A 20,524-nucleotide genomic window follows, 5' to 3' on the forward strand; every position below is an offset into this window, starting at 1 on the left:
AAACTATAAAAGGTTAAGAAACACTAAGGTGCCGATAATACAAGCTAACCAACATTACGAGAATCACAACAACGACGTGCCCGCGCAAAATCTAATGCACTAAGAACAGCGCTTTCTGATTGGCTGAAAAGGAGAACCGTCTGGAGAGGTATTTTTAACCCCTTCTGACGAGGAACCGTGACTTCACGAGGTGAAGTTTCACAAACTCAGACGAATCAAATGAGACACGTTTACATTGTTTCACATAATAATTTCATTTCAATTCAATACATTGGAGTCGCGTATTTCGTATACAAGGAAAAGACTGATTTTTGAAAACCTGCCATCCTTACATCGTGTCCACCCGACCTCCAGACAACTACTACCAATTTAAGGAGTTGTTTTTTGCGCAGAATTTGCAAAGTGAATTTGGAAAGCATATCCTGCTCACTATGCCCACTAACCACATCACCCAATTCTCCCATCTGGATGGGAAGGTGATTGATTCCCCAATGATGGAGCATGATGGGGTGAAAGAGAGTGGTGACCTCTTCTGTACTATGCTGTACTGGAGAGTGTTGGAGAGACTATATGGATGTGCCAATCTAATAATCAGAGAGATTATTAGAGAGACAGGTAACCTGAACAGCCAGAGGGGATGATCGCCAGAATATTGTTGAATAAGAGAATAATCACATGTAAATATTGCCATAAAGCCACAATGGGAAGTATATCTACAATTAATTTCTGTGGTTGTAAAATATGTGCTTACAATGTGTCAGATTGGGAACAGGATTTGTAACCAGAAAGTTGCACATTCATATCTTGGGTTGGGCACCACTGTGCAAGGTGAATTGTGTCAATGAACATATACACTGGGGTCCAAAATTATTGGGACACTCACAGATAATATGTAAAAACATACACCTGGTAGGTTTCCTTTGGATTAGAGTATCTACACAGGACTTTACATTAAGCATATTAATGACAAAATATAACTTAATATTATAACTTGAGAATGATTTGGTTTCTTACTTGATGTATGAATTCATTTAAATGTTCACTGAGTTTATTACAACAAAGTTGCTACTGACCATAAAAGAACCACAAACTACAATTGACAGTTCATTGCTGTGATACATAGAACTTCACACTTTCATGTATTTAGTGCAAACTGAAATACAAAGATTGATACTGCCATCTGCTGGTAAATTTTAGGGTCACACAATACAGTAGATTCACTGCATTTCATTTTATTTACTTACAACACACCCTTATGTATAGGTTATACATGTACATTATAAATTTACTGTCCTGATGAGTGTACATGTCGATATTTTAATAATCTTATTTTTGCTAAATTGTAATAAATTTGAATGATTCACAGTAAGTCCATACACATCAAAGTTGTCTATGAAAATGTAGAAAACAGTACCTACAGTGTAATTAAAAGTACAGTGAATACTTATTAAAAAGGTTGATAAAATCTTCAGAGCTACAAGCTAGAAGGATTGGGCAACTGGGATACTGCTTTACCTGCTGACAATGTTTCTCACAGACAAACTCGTAGACTAAGAACTGCACAAAAACAACCTCTGTGTGCAACTGGCCAAAAATAACAAATGGATTGCCTGTCAAATCTGGCAAGTGAAACTGACCTCAGGGATTCCTTTCTGCTGCTGGCTAAACTTTCTATAGCATGTTCCTGACCCTCCACCCCTTCTCCGTAGGGCCAGTTTAAAACCTTGCCTAAAGTATCCAAACTGTTGCAGTCAGCCCCAATAGAAATACATGAAATAGTCACTATGAGCAACAGTTGCCTCTGCAACCTCCAGATGTTTGCAGGTTTGTGCATGTGCTGAAATCTGCACTGAAGCACAGCGTGTCTGAAATGTGGACACACAGAGTGACTATACTGTCACCACCATCACTCTCCATTTCCTCATCTCTGTGGAAGGATGAAAGATTTCAGACTGCTCCACCATGGCCACCAACTCTTCAAGGATTTCGAATCTGCAGAATTCGGGTCCACATGTTGCATCACGTGGACCAACTGACTTGAATAAACTTGAAAATTGAAGTTTAATTTACCCAGTCTGAAACGAAGCTTAAACAGAAAAAGTTATTTTGACAATGCACAAAAATGGATTCTCTTGTAGTGAACAAGTTAAGTTGGGTGTGAACGTCTCCTAAATCCCATTCATCTTTCTATCTTTTATTGGAAAAATCAACTATAATTTTTAGAGACCAATGATAATGATTACTGTGAGCGGAAGTAGTTTACAGACGATGCTTCATTTGCGCACGCGCGACAGTTTTCTTTCTTTTTCGACATCGGGGCGAGAGAGACAAGATGGGACACCAACAAATCTACTGGAGTCACCCAAGAAAATTTGGACAGGGTTCCAGATCCTGGTACGTAATCTGTTTTGAATTCAGTGTGCACTTAATTTCAGTAAACAGCGTCAGTTAGAATACGCCAGATGACAGAGCTCTAACTCACTTACCAGCCTGATTGCTAAGCCGGAGCAGGTCCACATGGGATGAGATAATATGGCGCCATTCCTCCAAGCGCTGTCCACACTTGTGACTATGTTTAAAATAGCTGCCAGTTATGTCATTGTCAAGTTATCATTAGATATTCAGACTAGTTAAATTAGTTAAAGCCCCCCCCCCCCCCCCCCCCCCTAATTTTTACTTTTACATGTTTCCGGATGCAGTTGCTGGCAACAAATTAACTTAGCTAGCTCGATAACTGACTTTCATTATATTATTGGCATATAGCAGACCATCTTATCTGGGCTTGCATAGGTTACAGTTCTTAAATGTTCTGAATTTATACAGCTGGGCATTTACTTAGGCAATACTGGGTTAGGTAGATTGCCCAAGGGTACAACAACACTGCCCAGCGGGGAATCGAACCAGCAACCTTTACTAGCCCTGCTTACGGGTATGCTACATTGCCGCCCGCGAACTTGCCTACAGTCGTCTAGGTTTGGAGGGGCATTTGATAACTTATTCAACAGTGTAGCTAGCTTGACTGTTTTGCGTTGTTGTTTGGTGTCGGTGGTTAAGCATTCAACGTCGGTTAGCTAACGTCAGACAAGATAGTCTGTGCGCCCTAGGACAAGAGTCGTTACCTAGTTAACTCTAGTTAGATAATTGTTTATTAATGTAACATTATGGGATGAGAATAAAGCATGAAATCATTTTGTTTTTTTGTTTGTAGCCGCGTCTGCTCCAACAGACATGGTCTGATCCGCAAGTACGGCCTTAATATGTGCCGCCAGTGTTTCCGTCAGTACGCAAACGACATCGGCTTTGTCAAGGTATGTACATTGCTTCCCAATTGCAGTAACACTACAACCGTAATAAGTACAACAATTTAACAGACAATAAGGACCAATGGTTAAATTATAGAAATAGTACTACATATGTTGGACCCATTTCTGCGCTTTGTTTCAAACCTACAAAACTATACAGAATGCTTATGTCATGAAAATAGCCAACTCTAGGCATTTTAAGCCACAGTTGTTGATAAATCAGCGCTCAGCCTAATACAGCTTGTCTTTCCTCCTCCTCCTGTGGTTATTACCCGCATTTACAGTAGTACTTGCCTAATAATTGTAACACGTCTGACTCTACGATATTTTATAGTTGGAGGCGAAATGCATTCTATTCAGAGGTTTCGCTGTACAGTTATTCAGACACATCCCCGAAGGGAAATAACATTGTGGTAATGTGTAAATATTGTAAAGCGGAACACATTTTCAAGAATATTATTTGGATTTAGTGCTTTTCTGAATGAATAATCTGCATGCATCAACGTCAGCCTGCACCAGCGAGTTTGCTGCGAGTTTAAAAATGATAGCTTTACCAAAACGTCTTGTCTCATTATGTATTCAGTTTTATACAGAGTACGAAATCCCAAAGTAGGCATGTGAAGGAACCCCATTTTGACGAAATGGTAATATTGTCTAGAACTTACTGAAACGTTAAAATGGTCAAGTGTCTAGATTAACCATGACGTTATTCAATAGCCTGAGTTTGGTGAAACATGCTAGAAGTAATAATGTAAACGGGTGGGAGAGGGGCCTGGAAACTGTTAAAATTCCTTAATGCACTTCACCGTTACTTTGTGAAATGGTCTGTTTAATTTCTCCACTGCAGAATTTGCTAAGAAAATGCACCGCAAGGAGTCGAACAGTTATTCTTGTACAATAGCATTATAACACTTAAATGGATGTTTTCAGTAACCTTGATTGAGATTGGCCTAAACTACAATAAGCATTCATTTGTTGTCCCAGAACAGTGTGATTTTGAGAAGCTCTGTCAGCTCTTTCAGTGACTTGTGGCACATTCTTTTTAGCTGTCTTGGTAATATAGCTTGCCTAAGCTTTGCTTGTGAAAGTGCAAATTAATTGGGCTGAACTCAGCCAGCAGATGAATTGTATTACGTTGATCATCAAAGGGAATTACTTGTGAATAGTCATTTGTATGTCCTTTGGTATGTTTCAATATAGCTATACACATCATTTGCACAAGCTGCAGAATAATAAAAAAGCTTATTTACTAAATCTTTTTTTCATTTTGTAACAGCTTGATTGAATTGTACTGAGGAGCTGGACTGATTGGAAGGACAGACACCCACAGACTGGGAAAGGACTACACACATGGACTCGGTTACATTGTAAAATTTCAAAATAAATGTTTTGAAGTCTGAACCTATCTTCTGTGGTCCTCTGAATTCAGATTGAGCACTTGCCATTCAAAGATTGCCACAGTTGGCTGATGAACATTAATTTCCATGCATGTTTGTATGGATATTTGAAGAGTGCTGTAACCCAATAGCATGTCTGATTTAATATATTAGTCCAGTTGCACCCCGTAAGGGACAAAATCAGGTGTAGCAATTGAGTAGTTGAAAAGTGATCTGAAGTGAATTGGAAATATGTGCTTGAAACATGTTTCACTTGATATCCTGTGTTGCAGATTCATAACGTTGAAAGTGAGGTTTACCAAATACACTTACATGGAAGTGTATGTAAGTGTTTGATCTTTCACATTTTGACATTGCAGTTGTTTTCTTCTTGAGCTTGAATTCTTAATGTTTCAAGAGCCTTCCAAATTGTGGTGTGTTTATTGCTTCAGTATGAGTTGTCTCATAATGACTTCTTGAATCATGGTATATCCTTAGGGGGCCAAGCACTGAAGCTACAAGGCACTAAGACTTTTTTTTTTTTTTTTTTTTTTATTTAAAATGTAGATCATTTTGAACTCAAATTTTGGCTGAGTGCTGAAGGGTCATAGGTCACATCTGATGTGATATGCAAATTAGTCACACAGTTTGGCCTCATAATTCCATATAACTGGATAAATGTAGGGTTCACAAAAAATTGTATAAGTCAATAAGGCATGGAGACCTGAAACTTTGTCAACATGATCCTGACAGTATATTTACAATTTACGCAAGTCATGTCTGCTATGTAGGATTCTCTTGGGTATTCCTGAAAACCTGTTGTTGACTTCGGCTAATGAACATTAAGTTCAATATACATAAGCTTTCCCTACCCCAAGAAATACTACATAGGAAAAGTTACTTGAAAATGTTTCCTTTGCATATTTTGGCCAGTCCTAATCACATCATCAGGTCAGTTATCCAATTTGGTATTCAGAGGTTCCGTATCTGAATGCTATAAAACTTGGTCACCATAGGTCAGTAAAATCCCAGGAGTGATATTCCTGGTAGATAATGAGCACACCATGTTTGACGTTGAAGTTTAGTATGTTTATACATGCTTGGGGCATGTCATGGTGTGCAAATTAAGTTAAGTGGCACATATGCCGTGCTGAGCCCCTGCTGGCTGTGAATACTGCTTTATCTGGATCTTCGTCAGTATTTCACTCCTGTGATTTCCCTTATGGCTGAGTGTTTTTCAGCACTATGGGGACACCTCCCTGTTGGACTTGGCTTTCCCCCTGCTATTTCAATCACTGGACCTCGGAAATGGTCTGAGCTTCAAAATGAGCCACAAGTGCTGTTTCAGTCACTTGCTGCTTTTTAAAGACATGTATGGGCCCCTACCAGAAAATGGAAACGGTGTAGTTTGCAGTATTGGTTTTTTAAAACCATGATTCTTCCCTAAGGATAATATAATAATCGGTATTAAAAGGGGATTTATTAATATTCTAGCAGTATTCTATCTGTGTAGTGTAATTCTTGATCACGTGCTGACAATGGCTGTTATGCTGAGTAGATATGAGGTTACAGCATTAATAGTAGTGAACTACTCTGTCCTGCAGGTCTGTTGCATAACTGTAAAGTGGCTAAAATGACCATGCCACAACCCTGTGATATTTGCACTTTTAACACGTGTTCTTTAAACAATAAGGAACTGAGTTAGAATGAATTAATCTCTCAAATCTTGATTTTCTGTGCCTAATGGTATAGACATGGCATCAAGATAACTGAATGCGGTTCTGTTAAACCAGTTGGTCCCCCAGGTTGTGGTTATAGTGAGAGACCCAGACTCTTGTGGTTGTGGTCTTCCCCTCATCTGGTTGTTTTCTGTATTCTTGGAATTTCAAGAATACAGAAAATGTGTGAATGTAGTAATAGTCGTGGAGTATACAAGATAAGCACTTCACAGACACTTTAGAGCTACACCATTTCTTTTATATTTTGCTGGCATGAGTTTTTACATTATGGTGTGGTGGCAGAAACTTTTTATACTTTCTCTCATAGTGAGATTACTTTTTATTCACCTCTCCATCTCTGCACTCCGTGTAGCACAACATGGAGCGGGTGATCTCTTTCTTTACTCCAGAGGTCAGCTGCTGGAGCTTTGACTGTCCCGACTGGCTGGTTTGCTGGCATTACATCTAAGATCCCTAAGGAACCAAGGAGGAGATACAGGGGATGCAGGTTGAGGATGAAATGGCGTGCAAGGAGAAGGAATTACAAGCCTTATCTGCCTGCGATTACAATGGGTAATGTGATATTGCAGGCGAGTAAGATCAGTTAAAGAGCATGTGTGCAGCCCTGACATTGAACTGCTAGCTGTCAGTGTCCGTCCACATTATATACCCAGAGAATTCTCCCATACCATTATGGTGGTTGTTACATTCCACCGTCAGCAAATGTGTCATGTGTGAATGTCACCCATTTGATCATTGCGGGGCTACAGATGCAGCACCCAAGCGCATACATAGACTTCAACCATGTCACCTTGGCTGGTACCCCCCCACCATCATCCAGTTTGTGGACTGTTCCACCAGAGATGAGAGGACACTGGATCTGCTGTATACACATGTCAAGGAAACCTACAGTTCTATTGCCTTACCACCACTTGGAAGGACCGCAACTTGGTTTACCTCCTACCCCAGTACAAGCCCCTGGTTTAGATGCAGCCTGTGACTATGAGGACTGCAAGGAGATGGTCACAGGAGGCCATGGATGCCCTACACAGCTGTTTTGAGGAAATGGGCCAAGATGTGATTTGCAGCCCCCTTGACCAAGTTACGGATTACATCTACTTCTGTGTGGACAATATTATCCCAGGAAAGACTGCTTGCTGTTTCCCCAATAATAAGCCCTGGGTCTCCAAAGACATCAAAGCTCTCCTGAACCAGAGGAAGAGGGCCTTCAGGATTGGCCACAGGGAGGAAGTAAAGAGGGTCAACGTGAACTGAAGGAGAGGATAAGGCAAGGTGAAGACAGCTACAAGAGGAAGCTGGAGCTAAAGCTCCAGGGCAACAATATGAGGGATGTATGGAGTGGCTTGAGGAGTGTCACAGGCTATAAACAGACCAGCAGCCTGGAAGTAGAGGACAGTCTGGACAGGGCCAATAAGTTAAACCTGTTTTTCAAGAGGTTTGATGAAGGGACTCCAGTTCACCCTCCACCCTGCTCCCTTGATGTCTCCTTCACTGTGGAGCAGGTGAGGAGAGAGCTGAGCAGACTCTGACCTGCCTGACCTGCCTGAGCCTTGAGAGTGTCCCTGTGATGTGGAAGATGTCCCGACTGGTTCTCCCACATTATGAAGACAGTGGAAAGACTGGTTCTACCTCACCTGAGGCCCATAGTGAGGGCAACACAAAAAAGACTAAGGGAGTTAGTGGCAGACTTTAGGAGATGAAGATCACCCCTGTCCCCTGTCTCCATCCAAGGGGTGAATGTAGGAGTAGTGGAGAAGTACAGATACCTTGGTGTGTATCTTGACTGGCCCAGAACCACTGAGGCATTGTACAAGAAGGAACAGAGTCACTTCCTCAGATGGCTCCACTCTTTTGATGTCTGCAGCAAAATGATGCAGATTTTCTACCAGACTGTGGTGGCCAGTGCCGTCTTCTATACTGTGGTGTTGGGAAAGCAGTGTGAGGACAACTGATGCCTACAGAATCTACAAGCTCCTAAGGAGGGTAGGTGCCACCCCAAGAGCAGGGCTGGGTTCTCTAGTGGAGTTCTTGGAGAGGAGGATACTCCACAAACTGTTAAGCATCATTGACAACCCTGATCACCCCTCCCCCCCATGTCACACTGGCCCAGCAAAGGAGCACTTTCAACAAAAGACTGATCTCTCCAAAGTGCTCCACAAAGTGTCACAGGAGATCCTTTCTCCCTGTAGCAATAAAAGTATTTCACTCCTCCCCCTTCTGTCATGGGGAGATCACCATATAATCCTTTTAGTGCAATAATTTCATAAGTGCAGGTAATTGTGCAACCTCTTAAGTGCAATAACTAGTGCAAGCTCAGCTCACTTATTTTATTTTACTTTATTTTTATCTTACTTGTATGAATACATGGTACCTGCATTTTTTATTCTGTTTTATGTTATGTGTTTCTGTTTTCCCACATGCTCGACTGTTGGGAAATCTGTTTCCTTTTTGGATTAATCAAGTACTACCTTATTTACCATGGGGCCACATGCATAAACGGTGCGTATGCACTAAAATCGTGCTGAGCACTTTTCTACACGTAAAATGGTATTTATGAAAAGATACTTGCCCGGAAAATATGCCTCTCTGCCTGGTCTCGAGGTCTCGAGGTGGCGTACACATAGAATTTGTAATTTGCAGATTGGCGACACCAAGAGGAACTAACGGTGATGCAAGTAAACGGGTCAATCATTGATGAGTGTTATGCATCCTTGTGAAATACTGGTTTAACTGTAAACTGAACAATGTCGGACGTTATGGCAAACTGACTGTCAATTTGGCATTATTATATTAACATTGCTATTGGGCCTTGTAGTCAAAAAAAAATACGTCACAGATCACCATGTGTAATCAAACATTTTTAATGCATACTCCTAACAGGCTCATTTACAACGTATAAGCTTAAAGCATTCACAATCAGTATGGCTGTGCTAGCGCTTTTAGAGGATATCGAGAATAACCTAATCAGGCATGAACGTGTGCTCAGGGACCAGGCAGACTTCTTCGCCAGTGATGATGTATGGCTAATAAGTCGCTTTAGATTGCCAAGGGCCGTTCTCCTCAGCCTCTGTGAGGAACTGGAGCCTCTTCTCAGGGGAACGCGGAGAACCCATGCAATACCGGTTCATCTCCAAGTTCTAACCACCTTGGGTTTTCTCGCCACCGGGATATTCCAAAGAGAGTTTGCGGACAGGACGGAGATATCACAATCCTCTCTGAGCCGTATCACGCCCATAGTATGGGAAGGGATCACCCGGATGATTCCAAGGTATATAACGTTTCGTTACACTGCGGAGGAACAGGCCAATATCAAAATGCACTTTGCAGCAATGGTTGGTTTTGTTAATGTAATCGGCGCAATCGACTGCACTCACATTGCAATACGGGCACCAAAAGCAGTGGCGGCGGGTGAGCTGGAAACAGGGGAAGTCCGAACATTACCTTTAAATCTATCATTAGGCCTGCTTTCAGCCTGTTCCCCTTTATCCTCCTTGATTAACAATAAAACAAAAAATTCACAGAATAATTGACACCAATCGCGTGAATAGAGTAAATGATTACGCTCGCGAAACAGCGCAGATTGTCTAGTTTGTGTGCTTGCGAAAAATACAACGTGAGACTAATTTATTTATCCATTTAAATTACGTTAAATGCTCATGACACATCACAACTTTTGTGAGATCTGTGTTCTAAACGTTATTGTTCATTGCACTCAGCCTAATCTAAAAGTTTATTCTCAATCATTTAAATCGATTTCACTACATTTAGCTCCGTTTTGTAATCTGAATTTTGTAACGCAAGAAAGGTATAATGTGAAACATTTAAGAGAAAGCTTTTGGATTACTTGCCACTTAATTCAAATTGCCATCCTTATTAATTAAACAATCTCATGCTGTAGGTTTCGCAACAGCACACAAATTTCAGACAATCTGCGGTGTTTCGCGAGCATAACGATTTATTCTAATTACGTGATTGGTGATTATTCTGTGAATTATTTGTTTTATTGTTAATCAAGGAGGATAAAGGGGAACAGGTTGAAAGTAATGATAGATTTAAAGGTAATGTTCGGGCTTCCCCTGTTTCCAGCTCACCCGCTGCCACTGACCAAAATAGGATGAAGTTGTTTCTGTAAATCGAAAACACTTCTTCACCTCCTCCACCGTACGCACCTCTGGTGAAACTGCATTCATAGCAGTCACTACTCTGAGCCACTCCGCATTTTTCCGTCGATTTGAAATGCCGCTAGTCTGGCCTCCAAAAAGGACATTTTTTCTCCTCTCCACCTCATCAACCATCACCTCCGTGTCCGAAAATTTCTTTTCTTAGTCCTACCATTGATCCTCAACATCAATCTCTGCATTTCACTCAGATTTACCTGGGATCTTTATATGCTAATTAGACTAATTAAAGGTGTGTCTCGGTCCATATAAGAACAATTGTGGGAGTGGACGTTAAGCGCGTTCATGTGCACATAATCTCATGCTGATTTGATTTACGATCAGATTTATGAAGACAATCAGGCGTACGTGGTGTTTGATAACGCTGACGAGAAACCTCCGTACACAAAAAGTGGGATTCTGCGTACGCATGTTCCTACGGCAAGTTGTACACAAAGATTGATACATATGGACCATGGTGTGAGTTAAAAGAAGGACCTTGTAATCAATTCGAATTTGACAGGTAACCAATAGAGTACAGCTTATATGATGATATTTCTTAGTTCTTGTATGAACTCTGGCAGAGTTCTGCACAAACTGGAGACCTGTTGCAGCCAAGAGTGACAGTCACGCCTTGATGTTATAAATGTGCGAATAATTTGTTCTGCATCCTTCAGCTATTTCCCTCAGTTTTGAAATATTTCTTCGGTGGGAAAGGGTTACTTGTGATATAATTAATGTGAGACTGAAATGAGAGGTCAAAGTCAATTGTCAATCCAAGGGTTTTAACGACTGCATTGGCAGTGATCGACAAGTTGTCTGAATTTACAGAAAAATGTGCACATTTTCTTCAGAGACTTCAGGCCAGTCACTAAAGTCTCTGTCTTATCCAAATTGAATTAAAGGAAACTTTGGGTCATGCAGGCCTTTATATCTTTAAGACAGGCCTCTAGTGTAGTGAGTTGGATTTCTTCCCTAAGTTTAACTGCTATATACAGTTGCATGTCATCTGTGTTGGTAGCATGTATGCCAGCCACAAATATGAACCAGTTTTTGTAATCTGGGAGAATATGATGAGTCTATGGTATCAAAGGAAGCACTCAAATCTAGGAGTACAAGTATAGAAATGCAGCTGCTATCACAGTAAAGGTATAGACCATTACTTTGAGAAGGGCTGTTTGTGTGCTATGGTGCTTTCCAAAACCAGATCAAAACATCTCATAAACGTTACTGGCCTGCAGGAAGAGGCAAATTTCTCTAAAACTTTTGACAACTATGGGAGGCTTGAGATCAGGCTGCAAGGAGACAAGATGGTAGGGTCAAGACTGGGCTTCTTAAGAAGCAGTTTGATTACAGCCAAACTGAAAGATTTAGGAATTTGGGGGTTCATCATTGCATAATTATTGGTGAGCTCTACAACTGTTTGTAAGAACAACCTAGTTTTTTTCTTGTTCACTTGGATGAGATGAGAAAAATAGGATGACCTAGCCATGGAAGGCCACTAGGCTGTCTATCCAGGCATGTAGAATACATGCAGTTTAACTGATTACCATTTATATTCAGATTACCAAAATTTTTCTTTACATACAAAGGTGTGATCAGTATACAAAGGGACTGTCCTCTTCTCAGTTACTTTTTTGTGCAACTGTGTAGATCAAGGGAAATTATCTGTTGACGTAGAACCAGTTGAGGCATCGACATGAAGTGAAACTTGATGAAGTTTGTAACAGTAGAGGCAGTAATGATGTGACACAAATAAAATCTAGTTTTGGCTTTAGAATGGTAAATCAAGTGTATTAAGAAAATAGGATAGTGAGGGTCAATTTACAACATCAACACCAAAACATAAAGACAACAGGCCATATGTATCTATCTTTGTGTACAACTTGCCGTAGGAACATGCGTACGCACAATCTCACAATTTGCGTACGGAGGTTTCTCGTCGGAGTTATCAAATACCACGTACGCCTGATTGTCTTCATAAATCTGACTGTAAATCAAATCATCGTGAGATTATGTGTACATGAACGCGCTTAACGTCCACTCCCACAATTGTTCTTATATGGACCGAGACACGCCTTTAAATAGTCGAATTAGCATATAAAGATCCCACGGAGATAAAGGTGATGGTTGATGAGGTGGAGAGGAGAAAAAAATGTCCTTTTTGGAGGCCAGACTAGCGGTAAGAGGGGGCTTTGCCCCCTGAGTTGTATTTTCTGCCCCCCAGTTTAAGTTTTATGTACCCTATATAAAAATAGCAAAAACAACAAAAATATTGGAAACGTTGGAATACTCGTTGGAAACGACACGGAAGTGAAGTTTCGGTCAACGAAAGAGAGCAAGAGAGCTGCATGGCATGAGCAGAAAGACAGACAAAACGCTCCAATCATCTTTTTTTTTTTTTTTTTTAACTTAATGACCCTGACGCTGTTGGCTATTGTTTTGTTGATTTTAGCAGCCATCTCTCGGTGGTTAGAATCGTTCATAAATTGTAAGCCTATTATTTTGTGTCTTGTAGACCTACGTTCCGAGTGCTCCGATTACCTAAATTTTGCGAACACTCAGGTTTAATAGTGGTTTCACCAGTGCTGTGAAATAAATGTATTTGATTTTGAAACAGTAGTTTTGTGTTTTTGTTGTTTTTTAGCCTTTCAGAGGCTATTGCATGGTGAATGCAAATCAATGACTTTCATTAAACCTACCACCAGTGCCAGACCAATTTTAGGTGGTGAATCTGCCCCAAATATTCTTGTTTCATATTATGGCCATGACGCACAAACACATGGAAAGGGTAAGGTAGGGAATTGTTCGTATCTAGTAAAAACGCCACTATACTGTCACCCACAGGAAGAAAAAAAATGCAGAAACAGGCATAGCAGGATGATAACCTACTGTTTAACGATATAAAAAGATTTCCCCCCCTCGCCATTTTTAACCATTTTTTAACTCAGTCACTTCGTCCTGGCGCGATAACACTCATCAATGATTGATACAACACCCGTTTACTTGCATCACCGTTAGTTCCTCTTGGTGTCGCCAATCTGCAAATTACAAATTTTATGCGTACGCCACCTCGAGACCATGCGCAGAGGTACGCATATTTTCCGGGAAAGTATCTTTTCATAAATACCGTTTTATGTGTAGAAAAGTGTTGAGCACGATTTTAGTGCGTACGCACCGTTGATACGTGTGGCCCGTGGTGTTTGATAAAAACCTCCGTACACAAATCGTGGGATTCTGAGTATGCGTGTTCCTACGGCAAGTTGTGGACAGAGATTGATACATATGGCCCAAGATCTCAAGTATGATTGTGATAGTTTGCGAGACCAACATTTTGTGTAAAACAGATTGAGCCTCACATAGTCAGAAATGCAAATATAAAAAGTCAAAATTTTTGAAGTGCAGGTTCTAGTCACCTGCCACCAAAATTGTATCATTATGCTCAGCTAAACTGGAGAGAAAATCAGTTCCTACAAGCCATTACAAGAGTAACAGGCTGAGAGACTGAAGAGAGATAACCATTATCTGAATGTAATTGGCTGAACTTTGATTTCAGCACATTGACTTCCCAGCTTGCCATCTTGGCCACACTCAGTCTGATATCTCTAAATCCAGTGGGGTAGCATTTGGGCTCTCAGATCATATGTTTGTTATCACTGATGTGGCCTTCCCTGTGGTTTAGTCCTGGAGAAAATGGGCTATGTCCTACTGGAATATAAAATGTATCAATCCCACAGCCTCACTGAAGCTCTGTTTCTCCTCTTTCCCCACACCTTCCCATTCTGGAGGAATCTATTGATTACTATAATAATGATATACTATCTGCTACCCACAATGGTTTCACCCCTCTCATGTGCAGTTTCATTCACCCAGTCCTCTCCCTGGTAAACCTAATGCTAAAGTGCTTTATGAAGGCAACAGGAGGACAAAATCTGCAGCAAAATGAGTACAAAACTGAAATCCTGCTAGTCGGCCCTAAAACAAAGAGAAATGCTGTTTAATAATCTGGGGAAATTAACTCCCTGGATTAAATACAAAATTACAAATCTTGGTGTTATCTTAGATTCTGATCTAAGATTCAAGTCCCACATTAATAAGGTGATGAAAACATCATTCTTCCACCTTAGAAACATAGCTAAAGTACGACCATTTATAAATCAAAAAGATGCTGAAAAACTGATTCTGATGCTTTTATTTCCAGCCGACTCGATTACTGTAATGCACTTTTTACTGGCCTCCCAAAAAAAAAACACTGAGAGATTTCAGCTCATTCAAAACTCTGCAGCTCGGCTATTAGCCAGAACCAAGAGGAGAGATCAGATTAGTCCAGCTTTAGCTGCTCTGCACGGCTTCTTGTAACATTTAGGATTGATTTCAAGGTCCTCCTCTTTATATACAAAGCCCTTAATGGGCTAGGACCAAACTATATTGCTAACGCCCCTGTTAACTATTTGCCTTCAAGAACGCTGCGATCATCTGCTGCTGGTTCATTGAAAGTTTTCAGCAACAGCCGAAAGAAAATCGGGGATGCAGCCTTTGCCAAAGCTATGGAACACACTACCTATAGATATCAGGGAAGCCAGCTCGCTAAATATTTTTTAAAAGGAAGCTAAAAACAACATATCTCTTCACTTTAGCCTTTAACTAGCTATGACTTTCAATTCTTTTTGCACTTTGCTTTGCACTTATGCACTGCTGTGCTTCTTTTAAAATGCTGTATTTTACTTTATTTTATGCATTCTATGTATTCTGTCTTTTAACTTTATTTTTATTTTATTTTATTATCCATGCTATGTATTCTAATTTCACCTTTATTTAACTTTTTGTTATTATTTTATTTTCCATCTTATTTTACATTAATTATTTTACATTTACATTTATTCATTTGGCAGACGCTTTTATCCAAAGCGACTTGCATAGGTTACAGTTCTTTACAATGTTATCCATTTATACAGCTGGATATTTATTGAGGCAATTGTGGGTTAAGTACCTTGCCCAAGGGTACAGCAGCAGTGTCCCAGCAGGGATCGAATCGACAACCTTTCAGTTACGAGTCCTGCGCCTTAACCACTATGCTACACTGCATTTATTATTATTAGTTATGGCATTATATCCCTGTTTCTATGTTAATTCCATGTGAAGCACTCTGTGCATGTAACTTCTTTATTGTAAAGCACTTTGAGCTGCATTTCTTGTATGAAAGGTGCTGTATAAATAAAGTTTATTATTATTATTATTATCCGGACTTACTCTGCACAGTGAAGCTCTTGAACAACATTTGCAACAGCAAAGTTCTAAAGGTTGCTAGAACTTCCCACTGCTGCACCATTATTTAAAGACATAATTCTAGAGCTCTTTCTATTACTATGAGCAAGCTATTACAGCCTATTAACAGATCCATAATTATCTGTCCTTATTCCATATTAAAATTGACTATGTTAAGTCTACACACTGCCTTGCCCAAGTTGCTACTCCCTGTGCACCTGGGTGCTCTTATTTTACCTGTTAGTCTTTTTGTTCTTTCTGACTTAGCCACTAAAATGAGATCTGCAACCTGCCTTCTTGATCCTTTCCCCACCTTGTTAAATCCTCTCTCACCGTTCTTGTCTCTGTCATAACAAATATCATTAATCACTCTCTTGTCACCAACTCTGCACCCATTGTGTTAAACATTGCTGCCATCACTCTTGTGCTCAAAAAAGTGAAGATATTTTAATTGGTTCTCTCTTTGCAATACAAAGAACAGACAATTTTATCCTGGAAATAGATGGTGTCAATGTGAGTGCCTCCCAGTAGGTGCAGAAATTGAGCGCTGTTTCTGACAGTGCATTGTCTTTTAAAGCACATGTTAAAAATGTTGCCAGGGTTTCTTTCACCTGTGAAATAGTGCCCATATAAAACCATTGCTCTCCCAACCAGACACAGAACAACTGGTCCATGCCCTCATTGTTGTGTGACCGGACTACTGCAATGCCCTAGTCTTTGGAGCTCCTGTAAGGATTCTGGATAAGCTCCAGTATGTGCAGAACTCCACTGCCTGAAACCTCACTCACACTACTCATCCTGATCATATCTCCCCCACGTTGTCCTATCTCTACCTGCTGCCAGTCTGCATCAGAATCATTTACAAACTTCTGTCCCACACCTTCACATCAGGTTCTGCAGCCGATTACCCAGGGCCGTGGGAAGAGGCTTTAAGTTGGGGGTGCTGTAGTGGGAGGTGCAATTATTTTTAGTGCAATTTTTGGGTATTTGAAAAAGTCCAAAATCATGGGAAAAATGGCAGAGAACATATCATATTAGCTGAATATAATAACGTGTCCCTAATTAGAAAGACTTTTTGAAGATCAAATCTTATTTTTTAAAGAAATCATTTCATTTGATATCAATTTAATAAAACACACTGAATAAACAAGGTACGGTGATATATTTTCTACATCTTTTACATGAAACTGCCACATTTAAATAAAAATAAAAATAAATTAGTCTGCTGGGATTTATAATACTACTGAACAATCTCAGATAAATGCCTCCATCTGCCGTTGTTAATGTATAATGACATTAAAAAGTCTAGTCCTCCAATGTAAGACAACCCCACTTTTCAGATGTAATTTCTGAAGTAGAAAAAAAAAACCCTGTCTTACATTCAGGCCAATATGGAAAGTCCAAGTGTTTCTTCAACACTATTTAGTGTATTAGTTGTGGCAGTAGGATAAAAGGTGCAGGAGAAATGCCTATTTTAAGTGCCACAAACTGATTGTTTCTTGGCAGCCATGCCATTTGGACATTGAACTATGTGTTCATTTCCCAATTAGGACCTGACGTATAATGATGTAAATGTCTACAAAAAATTGGTCGCAATATCTGATTGTCTTTGTGTAGTGTGTGCCTTGTGATGTACATTGGAACAAAGTGCCATTAACATCTAAGTACATGGACACATGGGTGTTTAAACCTGTTTATTAGTATAGCACCCCAAAGTGGCCAAATGTCACTAAACTTTGTGTGTTTCACCCAGGCCTCATGGTAAGCATGTCTAAACGAGTTTTACACCAATTAACAAAAGCATTGCAGAGATATGGCCACTCTTCCTTCATGGAGCCTTCACAGGCTAATTTGTGGGTACACTGCAGCCATATTGTTCAACCTGGCACCTATCCTTTAACAACTCTTAAAGACAATGGTCCAAAGACGTAATATACAAAACCGCATTGTACCAAGCTCTAGGAGGAGATGGTTAAATGTGTTTTTGACAAAATCAAAGATGGGTGAAAAACAAAATGGCTGACACAGAGGTTTCAGCCGTACCCAGTTAGGGTCCTTAACTTTGATGAAGCACAAGAAATTTGCTTGAAATATCTGCTTTCGTGCCATAGTAATGGGGATTTAAATGTTTTCTAGGAACGTACCTGCCAAGTTTCATGATGATAGGACATAGTTAAGTCGGTTTAAGGGCTGCTGAAATTTGATCGGCTGATGGCGCCATCTTGTTTGAGCTATCCACTTGTCCTTTTAGACTTTATTAGGACCTTCGACCAAGAGAAAGCATGCAAAATTTCAAAAAGTTTGTCAGACTACTGGTTTTAATGGAGTTATGACCATTTGTTTGCTATAGCACCACTTATGGACAGATTTACACCAAATTTGGTAGGCTTGAGTCTAATTTGTCCAATTTGCACCAAATTTGTTGCAAATTGGACAAACCATCTAGGAGGAAATAGATTTTAAAGGTTTTACAAAAAATTCAAAATGGCGGAAAATCCAATATGGCACATCATTTTGGTCTAAGAGTCTTTTTTGTTCATCTGGAGCCAGGGAATCAGGGGAAAAAGAATTTTGATTCTACCCCAAACGTTTCAAGAGTTATAGGCCAAAACGTGTTGTGGCTTCCCAATCGGGGTAATTTTTTACCTGAGTAGTGGATGACCATAGGAACCTATCTACCAAGCATCTATAGTTTTTGCTGTGCAAACACTTTTAGGGCAGAAAAATAAAAATAATAAAAATCAGAACACAATAGGGTTCCAGTACTACATGTCTGAACCCCTAATAATAATGTTATTCAGACTTAAGTTGGCCACTGTTTTAAACACTACAGCAATGTTGTGTTGCAAAGGTCCAAGCAAATACTGCTCACAATTGCCTCAGTAAATATCCAGCTGAATGAATGGATGAAACTGTAACCTACAGGTATGTAAGTCGCTCTTGATAAATGGCATCCGCTAAATGACAACAATGTGATGTAATATTACTGCTTAGCATCACAGTCAATGTAATTTTGTATGTACTTTGGAAAGTGAGGGATGGCAATGGCCAAACAACACCCCTACCATTTGCAATAACACCACTATGCCTGAGAAAAGACTTTTGGCTGGAAATTACATCATAATATCAGTGTTCATCTGAAACCAGTGATCTTGAGGGTGGTGCCTAATCAACAACTCAAGAATGACAAGAATGTTAAGAAGAAGAAATATCTACCAGAAAATCCAGAGAAATTCACTGAATCACTAAATACTGTATGACCACCGTCCCACCATAGCTGAAGGAATCTTTTGCAATCAACAACAACAACAGCAGAGGTGCAATTCACCAGTGCAATGCTAAAACGACATCAAGCAGTTAGTTGCATGTTTCATTTACTTGAATCTAGCTTTGGAATCACAAAACGCAGGTTAACATTCTAGAACACACTGAATTACACAATACTGTCCCACTGTTAAGCAGGAGGCATTCATTATACCCCCAGGTGAAATTCTGTCTTACATCATTAACAGAACCAGTGTAGGATTGACTCATTTGATATGCTACAAAAATGTGAAGTTATGGAGTCATCATAGTTGAAATATTAAGATTTTTTATGTTGGCTTCAATTTCCATTTTAATTTAGCATGGAAAACAACACCAGAGCTTTATATAGCTCTTAATGACTTTATGAATAAAACGGTTTCTATTGTTTCTGCTTTCTGAGTTGAACTGTCACATCACAATCTATAATATTTTTCCATAGTATTTGTTCTGTATTATTTGTCTCAACCTAATTGTCAATGTTAATTAATGTTAAAAAAACAGCTGTAAATAATGTGATAAATAATGTATTATATAGTAAATAAATGTACAATTCTTCTAGAATACTAAGATGATAGTTATTATCATACTGAGATAGTAGATAGGGGCCAAGCACCGAAGGTACAAGGCACCTATTGTAATTGTTGGAATTTTTCACTATTATTAGGTGCCAAGCACTGAAGGTTATATTTCCAATATTTCCCCTGAATCCTTGGGTCACTATGAATTGAATAGACTCATCCACTGTATTGGATTTTCAAAAAAAAAAATCATATTTTGAAATTTTCGAAAAACCTACTTTTGCGAAGTAGTCCTAGACCGTTGATCCTCTCACTACCAAATTTGGTACGTATCATTTACAGAGGATTCTGACCAAAAGTTATTCAGAGAATTTTGCTAAGGCAAACTTTATGGCTGCTGTCGTCCAATGAAATTCCATGGCAAAGACACCAAAACAGGAAGTGAACCATATGTCAGCAATGCTTGGTTGGAGTCACGCCAAACTTGGGATACTTTATTGCCAGGGGGAATATTGGTTACCCACCAAGTTTCATGAAATTTGGCCACATGGAGGCGCTATACCAGAAACACAGAGAAAATAATTCAAATGCCTATAAATTTGGAACCAAAGCCAATGTTTCAACCAAATTTCTTGTGCATCATCACAGTAAAGGACCCTATCTTGGTATTATCATTTTTCAATGGTTTTCTGTGTCAGGCCATAGAAACCCTAGATGGATTTTGGTGGAATCTGGAACCCTCACAGAGCACAGTCCAAGGTATCCAGGCACCGGATTTAGGGTCAATCCATCATTCCCTGTAGCGCCACCAACAGGCCAAATTTCAGAGTACATTTTTTGCTTGTAACTTTTGAACCGTTT

General features: G+C 39.7%; 1 protein-coding gene across 1 annotated transcript; it reads left to right on the forward strand.

The window, feature by feature from the left end:
- Positions 1 to 2,296: 2,296 nt before the first annotated feature.
- LOC118787472 (40S ribosomal protein S29-like) lies at positions 2,297 to 4,707 on the forward strand. Its single transcript, XM_036543043.1, has 3 exons — positions 2,297 to 2,394; positions 3,209 to 3,308; positions 4,579 to 4,707. The coding sequence occupies exons 1-3, from the start codon at positions 2,333 to 2,335 to the stop codon at positions 4,585 to 4,587; spliced, it is 171 nt and encodes a 56-aa protein (XP_036398936.1). The 5' UTR covers positions 2,297 to 2,332; the 3' UTR covers positions 4,588 to 4,707.
- The last annotated feature ends 15,817 nt before the right edge of the window (positions 4,708 to 20,524 follow it).

This window comes from Megalops cyprinoides, chromosome 12 (genome assembly GCF_013368585.1).
Source record: "Megalops cyprinoides isolate fMegCyp1 chromosome 12, fMegCyp1.pri, whole genome shotgun sequence".
NCBI classification, from domain to species: Eukaryota; Metazoa; Chordata; class Actinopteri; order Elopiformes; family Megalopidae; genus Megalops; species Megalops cyprinoides.

Coding starts and splice junctions, on each gene's coding strand:
- LOC118787472 (XM_036543043.1), top strand. CDS start 2,333: ATGGGACACCAACAAATCTACTGGAGTCACCCAAGAAAATTTGGACAG. Junction 2,395..3,208: donor GGACAGGGTTCCAGATCCTG/GTACGTAATCTG, acceptor TTTTGTTTGTAG/CCGCGTCTGCTCCAACAGAC.